The 12076-nt window shown below is 39.9% G+C and overlaps 1 protein-coding gene across 5 annotated transcripts in view; it reads right to left on the minus strand.

Moving 5' to 3' along the window:
* Positions 1-12076, minus strand: part of KCNQ5 (potassium voltage-gated channel subfamily Q member 5) — a 297146-nt gene that overhangs the window by 37378 nt on the left and 247692 nt on the right. For all 5 annotated transcript variants that reach the window (XM_086461473.1, XM_086461471.1, XM_086461470.1 and 2 more), the window contains exons 6-7: positions 4741-4851; positions 2713-2808 (exon numbers count right to left, since the gene is read on the minus strand). In XM_086461473.1, the coding sequence (XP_086317599.1) occupies positions 2713-2808; positions 4741-4851 (207 nt within the window). The remainder of the gene's footprint in view (positions 1-2712; positions 2809-4740; positions 4852-12076) is intronic.

Consider the following 12076-nt stretch of genomic DNA (forward strand, 5'->3'; position numbering starts at 1 on the left):
TAAATTATAATGAAAACCAGACAAAAAGCATTTAGAAGAAAAGAGAAGTGTCCTCTGTAGCTTGAAACACTGCTAAATGTTTAAAAATACAAAATAAATAATTTCAAAGGTGAGTGACCAAAGCATAGCATTGAAAATGCATTCACTGTTTAGATTTGTAACTGCATGTAGATAGTAAGACAGTTCCTTGGTTCTACAAACTGGAACAGCTTCACTGATGTCAGCATAACTATATTAATTTGTCCTAGCTGAGTATCTCTGCTTCCTGTACATTGTCAACCATTAAATGTCAACCAGGTATTCTTGTATGGAGTCTAATACCCTGTGTTTTCCTACTGCATACCTCCCAGAAATACATCTAGTCTTCATCTACAAATGGAGAACCTGTCACTTACTTTGTAAATGTTTCCATTGGTTGATCATTCTTATTGTCAAAAATCTCTGCATTATTTTTAATTTGAAACATTGTTTTTGGCTTATAGCCAGGGATATTTGTTATGTTTCTGTCTGTTACATTAAATAGTCCTGTAGTTTTCAGTACTTGCCGTCCGCACTTTTATGTTCAAATGACATTCACACTGAATATTTCTTATAAGCTAAAGAAATTGAGAAAAGTATGGCTGTATGAAACATCACAGTTTTCCATAGTGATACCTCAGCTATCTTCAAGTCAGGTAAAGGCTCTAGCACACAGCATGTCTATGGCAACAGAAGAGTTAGCAAAGACTAATTCTACAGAGTAACTGATTAGAAAATAAATATTAGATAAGCTAAAGCACACTGATTTCCATGGTAGTTCATTATCAATATCCACAACAGACAATTTAAAAAAGCCTGGGCACTGTTATGGTAGACAATGATGCACAGTTCAGACAAACCCTGCATTTTTGAACGTGAAATTTTCTCCAGTCCTGGACTAATTTTTTTCCCAATGTTTTCTTTGCTTTCTCCAATTTTCCAGTCTCATTTACAAACTGTAGATGCTGAGTTGCTATGTAGCATGTTAGTACCAGCATCACGATACACAGTGGTAACATCAGTCTTCTCCTACTTGTTACCTTTCTGCTTCTGTATCTAAGGACTGTAATAAACCAACTGGAGTAACATACTGGGAATATGTATGAAGATCTTGATCTTCTCTCACACTCTTTCTCCTCTGTGTTTCTCATCCTTCATCAAATCCTTTCTAGAGCAACTAATACTGGGACAGAGGCCTCTTGTAATAGTCTGAATTCATTGCTTCTAGATCAAGTTTTGTATTTGGTGTATTAAGACATTTGGCAGGAATCATTCCACCCTGTAGTCACCCAGATCATCCTTGGGTTCATTCCCATGTGCCTGCTCTTGTCTTTCTTATCCTGCCAGGCCTTGTGCCATCGGCAAATATCTCAATCAGCAATTTTATATTAATTACCAGATCACTGAAAATGCTGAACATTAAAATGAACATGTAAATGTTGAACAGCCTTCGACATGGGATCCCACCACAAATGTCTTACTTTTACAATGATTTTGCCCATTGAGAGTCACTTCCTGAAATCAGTCAGCTAGCTACTCTTAATCTATTTAGCATGCTATCTTACTAATATTTTGGTTGAACTGTCATACAATAATAAGAAGAGCTACAACCAAAAGCGAAATCTATTGTGTGTTTCCTCTGGCAACCACACTTGGAAGAAGTAGATTAGAATATATGTGTCAGAAAATATCCCAGACATTCATTCTACAGAATAGATACAAAAGGAGTGGATTCATATTTATTATTATAATAAATACTAAATCTCAAATATTTAGTATTTAATAATAATTGAACCGTAATAATGGAAAACATTTATTAACTTCAGAAATGTTTCAAAGACAGCCTGGCATCTATCCTGAACTTATCATGAAACTCTGGTATATTCATGCTCAGCTTCATTAATTTGATTTATTATTTCTGAACTAAAAAACCAGCGTAAATGACAACATAGAACACTTGGAATCCCAAGAAAATAAATTAAGATGCTAGAAGATTCCCCCCCCCCTTTTTTTTTTCAGTGCATCAAGTAGGGTAAAGCTTGGTGCAAAATAATTCTTTACAGGATTTTCTCGTTTTTAACTAGGACTGTAAGTTAAGGGAAAAACTCATGCAAAACAGCTGTTCTACAAATATACCACTTATGCTTAAAAAAAGTCTTTCTCAATCGTTGATCTTCCCCATCTTGTCAATAATGGAGCTGAAACAACTTCAGACAATTTCAGACATTTTGGAATTGCTAGCGCCTACATTTCCAGCTTTTGAATTGACTAATAGTGAAAGCAATTCTCTGGGAAGGACACTTTTCATTTTCACCAAGTATATCACTCACTGGAGCACTCTAAACCCTGTAGTAGATGAAAAGTAGTTTAATATAGGCAATAGTGCTGTCCTGTCAGTTGGGCTGCCTAGGGATCCATTCTACTTTTCCAAGTAATTTGCTAACCGCAGGCATGTAATTGACATCCTCGTCTTGGTTTCTGCAGCATGGATAGTAGAACTCAAAAACTGCGCATAGAAATGCAACATACACAATTATGGCAACACATGGCAATCACTGAACAAACTTATTTCATGAAACTAACCGATCTGTTAAACATTATTTCCACAAAACTTTCCAAATTGGAATAATAAAACTTGTTCCAATATGTACTTTAAATCACCTATTGTTATCTTTTCACCGATTTCGTATTTACCTGAATTAGACTGGCAGCTGGATTCCTTCTTTTCTCAAAGTGTTTCTGACGATGCTGTTCCTGCACTTTTAACGCAAATCCTGAGCCAAGGATACCCTGCAACACAACACGCCATTTATCATTATGTAGGTAGTTTTTTCAGCAAATACACACAACCAGCTACAAAGGTTTTGTGAAGATGTTACGCCATATGATTGCTTCAGATAACACATTCATGACAGTTTAAGGCTTAACAACAGTACCTGTTTGTGGTGAGGCAGGAGACTCCTTACTTAAGAAAGAACATCTGTGGTGCTACCAATGACCACTCATCCCAGCCATTGTTTGTGTTTGTGCTGCGCTATGTTCCTGCAACTCTAAGGGCCACGGATATGTATTTGTGTATAAAACATCAGGCAGGAACACTCAGAAGAATTTGTCAGGAATGATGAAATGACCAGCTGCCAGATATACCAGATACACGTGGACTTCAAAGTCCGTATCTGCAGTGCTTATCATGACTTTTGATTTTAGAAAAGTTAGAAAACGCCCTGCTTTACAGATTAAGACCATTTCTTATCATTCTTTGCCATCCAAATAGTCCCCATTGTTCATTCTATAGGCTGTGCAAAAAGCTGATGATGAAACCTCTTCCCTTTTGGCTTTTTTTTACCATTGAATAAGTAAGACAAATTTGACTCCTGCTGAACAGACAGAAAGACTGAGAATGTTTCCCTCCTTGGCTTGCAAGGAGTGTAATATTTCTGCTGGATGTGTCTGTATTAGAAGGAATCCACTTGATTCTTAGTTGGGGTAAAATAATATTAGAAATGCACAAGATTCACACATGTATCTTGCTTTACAGACAGATTCAACACAAAAGTGTTTGTGAGGAAAATTAGTGTCTGTACATAGATATGACATGAGAAGCAGAAGTTCTGGCATCTCTTCATATGTAAGGCGTAAGGTTATTAATCTTTTACATGCTCATTTTAGTCCTGCTAACACTAACTTTCTTGTTAGTGGTGACTAGGTAACAAAGAGAATTAATTACAGTAGCTGCCACTAAATGTTAAAGATTCACAAACAGGTAATGTATTGTAATTATAATGCATTATAATATGCCAGAGATAGTGAAATACTCTTCTACTTAGACTAAGAAACAAAAGCAGTACACTAGGTGATTCAATACTGTTGGCAAATGCTGACTTTTAATCTTGGTTTTTCTATATAGCTGAAAACAAATGGATTATTATAAACCACATATTTTATAGGAATCTATAGATAATGAATCTGACTACTAAAATAGTGATTTTCTGTATATGTTGCACTGGATGCAATACAACAAAATACAAATGTAATTTCTGATTTCACACTTATGCAATACTAATTCAAAAAAGAAAGTGAATTCACTCACAAAAATGAAAAGTTATTTCTGAAGCTACACCATAGTCACTAAATTATTCCCATTTCCATTAAAATCTCTTGAACACTGATAAAAGCAACATAAATAAACTGCCATGTTTATTCACAATTGTTCACCCAAAATGACAGTTGCTTTTTTACATTGAACGACATTAACTTTTGGTTGATTTAATGCCTTCTACTACTCTCTGTTGGTAGCCTGAAAACGATCATACAACCTATTAGAAATATCTCACTTTTTTTTCAGTAGAACCTAATTCAGAAAAATGTATCAGCTATTTTTTTTCAAAAATCTGAAAGAAAAGCAGTAATATATATATATATGAGCCACCGTTCATAACAAAAGAACAGAATTTCAGCCTTACACAATAGTATGCGACGTAATCTAGGATTATTTCCCAGTTTTGTCCTTGCCAAAGAAAGCCCTCATAACTCAAGCAATGACAGCAACACTAAACCTTTCGTTTGGATTTTGGATAGCAGTTCACCAATGTCGTCACACAGCAAAAAGCCTTAAACAGCTCTTCTTCATGTACAGAGCGTCTTTCAGCTTTTTGTATCATAACAGTGGTAAGAGATGCTGAAGTTTCTGTTACCTTTTTACAAATTTAGAGGCATACTCACAGCAGGTAGTGCAAAGAAAGAAATGCCAAGTAGAGCAAATCCTGCAGAAAGCAACCTGCCAAGCCAAGTAAGAGGAGTTTTGTCTCCGTAGCCAATGGTTGTCAATGTGATCTAAAAAGAAATAAATGAGCATCGTGGTTTACCAGAAGCCACTGAGGGATTAGTGGCAGATTATTTACATGGCATGAAACAGCATTTCCACTAAATAATCCAAGACACATGAAGTACATATAAAGAAAAACAAACATAAATAAATTTTCTAAAAGAAAAACAAGTATAAATAAATTAACATTAATATATTTTTCTATGAAAATCTAATACTGTTTACAACTGAATAAAACTGAGATAAATAATAAATGTGAGAAAAATACCTAAATATGCAATAAATCAGTTTTAAAAATAATAAACCAGAAGGTCTGGGATCTCAAAGTTGAGACAAACGACAAAAGTGTTCTTTTCTATGGATGTAAAGGTGTTTAATCTGTTTTCTGCAGAGAAATATAACTGATGCATTTGCACAACTACACAAACATAAATTACACAGAGATCATATTGGAAAAATGCAGTAGGACTAAAAGGAAGCTGAAGTTCACAGATGAGATAAAATCAAAGGAACAGCAAGAAGCAGCTGCATTTTCTACAAGCCCATCAGTACAATTTGAAGGGGATCATCTTCTGAAACACAAAAACTCCACAAATCAAAAGCTGGAAGGAACTTTAAGAAGTTCCTGGTCCTTTCCCCTTCCTTATGACAGGCTCAGATATACCTGTACCACTCCTGACATGAACCTCCAAAGACTAATACACAGCAGCAGATGTGGAGGTACCTTAGACTGTTGGACAGTGTTAACTCAGATCTAGGTGGGGAGAGGTCAAAGAGAAAGAGGAGGGCATCTGTAATCCCTTCATGTGGTGAGTGCAATCAGAGGCTCAACATACGGATGTTTCAAAAGCTGTGCTGCGGAGGCTGGCACCTCTGCCATGTAGCAACAGCGCAGATGGCGGCAGAGTTTGGTACACATGGGAGGGCTCTCCAGATGCAATGCATTGACTGCAGGCCATGTAGAAATGCAGTCTATATGCAAATGCCACCAGTATGTGTGTGCTTGTGGTTTACTGTGCATATCCCCAAGGCAAAAGATTATGGCTTCATGTCTGTGTGTGGCTGAGCATCTTCCCCAACCCAAGAAAATGTCCTCCAGGCTACTCCTGGCCTGGGAAGTGTACCAGTCCCAAACCTGGGGACTGGACTGGCAGGAGAAAGTCATGTCTCTGCGCTTCCCCCTTGGGGAGTTTGGACCCACCCTGCTGCCTGGTGTAGGCAGCTAGAGGAGGTGTGGGCAGAGCGGAAGATTTCTGAAGGCTGGGTGGGAGGCTGCGGGGCACGTGCTGAGGCAACAGCACACGATGTTAACGGACAAAGATAGACAACAGTAGGCTGAATGCCAAGGACTCCAGGGCCTGTTTTTAGTGGAGAACATGTGCATGGAGAATTATTTTACATCGTACCAAATGTGGGCAAGTTCAGGCTTAGCAAATATTCTGGCAGGAACGATTTCTTCAGGAAAATGCCTTCTAGAGACATTATTTTGCTTCCAGCTTCCTCAAAGTTCATTCCTAGGCAAGACGGCCAAAGCAATTCTATTTAATGCCAGGGTCACCACAGGACAAAAGAAGGAAAGTCTTTTGGAAGTAATTAGATTTCAACTATTTAGGGCTCTGTAGATAGTAAACAGTACTTTTAATTGCTCCCATTGTTGGGAGCAAGCTGTGGGTGTAATTTACCCTGAGAAAGCCATAGTGACTAAAAGAGAATGAGCTGAATTAAGGTTGCAGCCGAAATTTCAAGTGGTTATCAAGTCTCCAGTTTTGTAATGCTAGCCTGGTCACAGACATACCACCTTGCGTGCTCATCAGGTCTCGCTCTCCTTCCTTGCTCTGCTTCACTTCCCTGCTCCATTCTGTCTTCACAGCTTTTGCTGAACTCTTTGGAGAACCAATGCAACCCAGGAAGGTGGAGACAATGATCCACATTTCTGTGTGGTTTGTTTCTGCTGTTTCAGTGAGATGTGTTAGCTCATGGAGGCACCTAACAAGCTGCAGAGCCTGCACAAGGCAGTGTGTGGCTGAGATTGAGTGACAAAGAGGAAGGGAGGTGGGAAAGCAGCTCCTTCTTTTCTGGCAGAGGTGAGATGATGCAACCACATTCTTGGCCTGGCAGAGGGGCTTGATTTGGTTTTCCTTTGTTTGCTGAAGAAGGGATTCCCAGCTCTTCTTATCAGAGGACAAGTGCAGAACAGTTTGAAGCTATTAAGACTCCAAGAGCAATGAAGCACTTGAACAAATGAATCCCTGAATAAAAGTTCCTCAAAATTTGTTTCCAGGCCAGTCATTGCGAAGCAGTTTGAAGCTCTGGAACGAGCCCAGTTTCTTGGCTTCCGTCCATCTCCCTATCTCTTCCAGACTCTGGAAAGTACAGAGATATCTCCTGCCTGGGCTGACAAGAAGGAAACAGAACTAAGTGTCATCTGCATATTAATGATATCGCCACCGAACCATCTTCCGAAGAAGTCAAAGATAAAGTTGAACCTTTGGGATCTAACATCTGGGAGCGATCCAAAACCAGTAGCAATCACACAGACTGTATCTCTGGAATTTCTCCAAAGAAAATAACAAGGCCATATTAAAGTCCTTCCCCCCATTCTTTTAGGTCCCGAGGATTCAATGGTATCAGTCTATAATTAAGAATATCAGTGGCTTCTTGCTCACTTTGAGCTGTTTTATCTCAGGATGGTCTTTACATGGGCGTATAGGTGTCAGCACCATGCTGTATCATCTTACTCAACATTGAACAAATGGATTTGATCTTCATTTTATATTCCTCTCATCACACAACTAAGAAAATATTTTTCCAGACAACTTCAGGGTCAAGTTCGGGAATAATCCTCCGTGTCTTTGTTACTGCTGCAAGTGAATGACTAAACCACTGGCCAGGCCCTGACTGGCATAATCCTGAGGTTAAATTAACTGAACAGTGTGTGGAAAACTACTGGACATGAGATCATGACAACATGAGAAATTTCCAGATGTTACTGATAATAATGTAAGAAGCAGACAGAAGTTACAGCTAGCACTGTGAGGGAAGGCTGAATCCCACGGGTGATCAAGGGAGAAGTGACCAAAGTTCGAAGGTGACTGGAGGAAATTATTTGGGACTATTTCAGGTATTATAATCTTGCAAGGACAACAGCACTTAGGTGACTGCATCAGTGGTACCATACAAGCACCATACAAAGCTTCGGTAACAGAACTACAAAATCTGTAGCAAACCTGTGGAGGTAATTAGGGACAGGTTGTTTATTTGAGAGAAGACTTGTTCAGAGGAAGCAAAGTAGTGAAGAAGATGATCAAGATACAGTAAAAGAAATAACAAGGTGTGCAAATCATGTCTGGGGATACCTGCTGAGCAGCCGTGTGTCTATTCAACACAGACTAAACCAGGACAATAAACCAAACTTTTAGAGTTTATTTGAATAGGATTCACTTCATCCAACTGGAAAAATAAAATACTGAGGTTTAGCATGATCTGGTCACTGCAACATGCACAATGGAAAGAGAGATTCCTCTGGCAGGTAAGTCCTCCTGTCCTAAAATGTAGGACTTAGGCTTGCCTGAAAACAAATGTCTAGTGCCACCTGAGATGCCCTAGGGCTTCTGAACAGGGACCTCCCACAGGAAAGGCAGCAGATGCTCCAACAGATCTTCCAGGAAACTGTACGCCTATGTTCAAGCAACTGAATCACACTCCTACATGACTAAATGAGCTATCTGAGTCCTGTCTTTTGTACCAGATGCAAAACACTCCATTTTGGTTGCTTCTGTAAATGAGGTGTCTGGACAGACCAGCCAAGGCAGGCAGTGTCACCTGGCTAAACTCAAATCTCACAACGATGATAGAACTTCTGTTATATCTCATTGCCGGAGCTAATAAATATGCTAATAATAAGTAAGGTAATATAACAATGGCTGTGATTATATAACCTAGGTGCCTTCAATTAGATGAGATAGGACCCAGGAGGCTCTCCCCTACCCTAATATTTCTTTCTGATGTTGTTTTATGCTCTGCTAGCAGCACTTAGCTTTTGAATCTTTTCCTGGTATCAATTAACTGAAAAGAACGTAGTTTGCTCAAGCTATCATTACATTAAATGGGAAAAACATCATCAATATTAACTCATGTGAGCTAGTAATTGTGACAATATCATTCATTGTAATATGTTTGTTCACCTACAGGTCACTGTGTTATGCCAGAGCCATTCTGTATCCAACTGGAGACAAATATCGAGATAACTACTGGATACTACTAGAAAATAATGACTTATTAAGAGAAACTCTGTGAAATGTGTAAGAGAGACAGGAATAGTAATTGCATTACATTTGCAGGTAAACTTAATTAATGTACAAATTAAATGCTACTATAAGCACACACAGTTCTAGCTAACACTAGCAGTTTTCAGAAAACCATGCATGGTTTGATTTTGAAATACTTAAGTTTTTGAATTGACCTTTTATTCCTGTACAGTTTAATTATTTTATTCTGTTAAATGAATTTACCTTCTCTACCAAAGCAAATTTTGAACTTGAGCTCTTCATGTACCACACGCTGTTGTGCGCTGCTGTGTTAGGCAGCACTATGGGGAACCCAACCACAAGAATATTCACAATAGTAACATTAGCATGATGTTCAAACTGCAGGTTGCACAGTAAAACATGCAATTGCAAATACAGTGGAGTATTCATATGTAAATTAAGATGCTATATCCTGCCTTTCATTTCAGTGTAAAAATACGGGCTTCAGAAATGGAGGCAGTGAAATGACCATATCAGGGTATGGCCCTCAAATAATCTGAATTAATGAATGGGTTAATTACTGCATGCTAGGTCTGGTCCTGTAAGGGGGGGCATAAGTGCCTCTAAAAGCTTGAAATTTAGGGCAATTTTTTGCACCTGACTTCAATGCACTTTCTTTCTTGTACCTCCACCATCACAGAAATCAGTCTGGGATTTGGTAGATATTCTGTGGTTTAAGTTAGAACAACTTTTGCAAATAAACAAATCAATGAGACTAAGCATTGATTTCCCCTAGAATGCCACATAATCTGACCTTTTCAAAATCTGCATGTGGGTTACTCTGGCAGTAAAAACAACCATGACTAAGAAGCACATTATGCATTTCCCACATACTGTTTTACATATTATACAAAAAAAATACTACTATTAAAATGGCAAAGATAACAGGTAAGGGGGGAACATGGATTTTCAGTAACTTTGTGCACTTAAGCACATTAAAAATTTAAATGTATTCATGTCACACTGAGGAAAGAAAAAAAGATATAGAAATACACAATATGGATTATTTTCAGGTTTTTGATTACAATTTGGTGTTTTTCCTGCTGATGTCAAGAAAAGATTCCTATTTTCTCAGTTGCACTACTTATCTGACCTATGAGTCATACATTTGCACTTCGTAGTGTACAACATATTTTAAGCAGCACTTTATACAATGATTATTTCTTAGTGGGGTTTTTCCTTAAAAAATAGCAGTCAGCAAGTAGTGGAGAAGCAAATTCTAAAATAAAGATCTTGTTCCTGCTGCTACAGCTGCTCAGGGAGAAGGATCTGAATCCAACATAAGCCTCAGTCAGATGTCAGATGATGCATTCCTCAGGGGTCAGTATTGGGACCGGTGTTGTTTAACATCTTTGTGGGCAACATGGACAGTGGGATTGAGTGCACCCTCAGCAAGTCTGCCGACAACACCAAGCTGTGTGGTGCGGCCAATGCGCTGGAGGGAAGGGATGCCATCCAGAGGGACCTTGATAGGCTGGAGAGGTGGGTCCATAGAACCTCATGAAGTTCAGCAAGGCCAAGTGCAAGGTCCTGCACCTGGGTTGGGGCAATCCCAAGCACAGATACAGGCTGGGTGATGAGTGGATTGAGAGCAGCCTTGTGGAGAAGGACTTGGGGGTGCTGGTGGATGAAAAACTGACTACAAGCCAGCAGCGTGCATTCGCAGCCCCGAAAGCCAATTGCATCCCGGGATGCATCAAAAGAAGCGTGGCCAGCAGGTCGAGGGAGGTGATTCTCCCCCTCTACTCCGCTCTGGTGACAACCCACGTGGAGTACTGTGTTCAGCTCTTGGGCCCCCAGCATAGTTATAAGAAAGATATGGACCTGCTGGAGCGAGTCCAGAGGAGGACCACTGAAGATGATCAGGGGGCTGGAGCACCTTCCCTGTGCGGACAGGTTGAGAGAGTTGGGATTGTTCAGCTTGGAGAAGAGAAGGCTCTGGGGAGATCTTATAGCGGCCTTCCAGTGCTTCAAGGGGGCCTACAGGAAAGATGGGGAGGGACTCTTGATCAGAGCCTGTAGTGATAGGATAAGGGGTAATGGTTTCAAACTGAAAGAGGGTAGATTTAGATTAGATGTAAGGAAGAAATTCCTCACTGTGAGAGTGGTGAGACACTGGAGCAGGTTGCCCAGAGAGGCTGTGGCTGCCCCTTCCCTGGAAGTGTGCAAGGCCAGGCTGGATGGGGCTTTGAGCAACCTGGTCTAGTGGAAGGTGTCCCTGCCCATGGCAGCGAGGTTGGAACTAGATGACCTTCAAAGATCCCCTCCAACCCAACCATTCTATGATTCTGTGATTCTGTGATTCTATGTCAGATTTGAGGTCTGAGTTTGCTGGGACTTTCCTGTTCCTTATGCATGTTTCACCTCACTATTGCCTGCTGGCAGGTGGGTGCAATCCTCTGCTTAGTCCAAACTCCCTGCCTATAAAGTGCTGTCACACACGGCTTTGTAAAGAGGTAGAGGGTGTTTCCTGGAGAACTGAATGGCTGGAAACATGCATTCCCAGACCCATGCACTGCCATAGGAGGGTCTCTCGCAGGACCACATCTCCACTGCCACCCCCAAAGGGGCAACGGTGTTTGCAGACTGCCAGAGACAGGGTACCCATCAGCAAGGACACCAGAATCCCAAGTCAGATGCTTCACAACTGTGTCAATACAGGCAGGTTATGCAGATTTAAGCCAAATGTAGACCCCAGCTTTTGAAGAAAAGTAAAACAAAATAAACTACAGTGATATGACTGAGGGCAAAATCTTCTCTCATGATTTTAGCCAATATAAGTTTTACATGCATTTGGATTACAGGATAAAAATTTTTATTTTTTCAGAGATCTGCCTTCATGCTCTATAGCAACAAGTTTCACAAAAAATGTTTCCGTGCATTTGTAAATGCACAAGTAAGACCTCCTAGGTCTGGCTTTTCCAAG

The sequence above is a fragment of the Leptosomus discolor genome, chromosome 2 (genome assembly GCF_034619465.1).
Source record: "Leptosomus discolor isolate bLepDis1 chromosome 2, bLepDis1.hap2, whole genome shotgun sequence".
Taxonomy (NCBI): domain Eukaryota; kingdom Metazoa; phylum Chordata; class Aves; order Leptosomiformes; family Leptosomidae; genus Leptosomus; species Leptosomus discolor.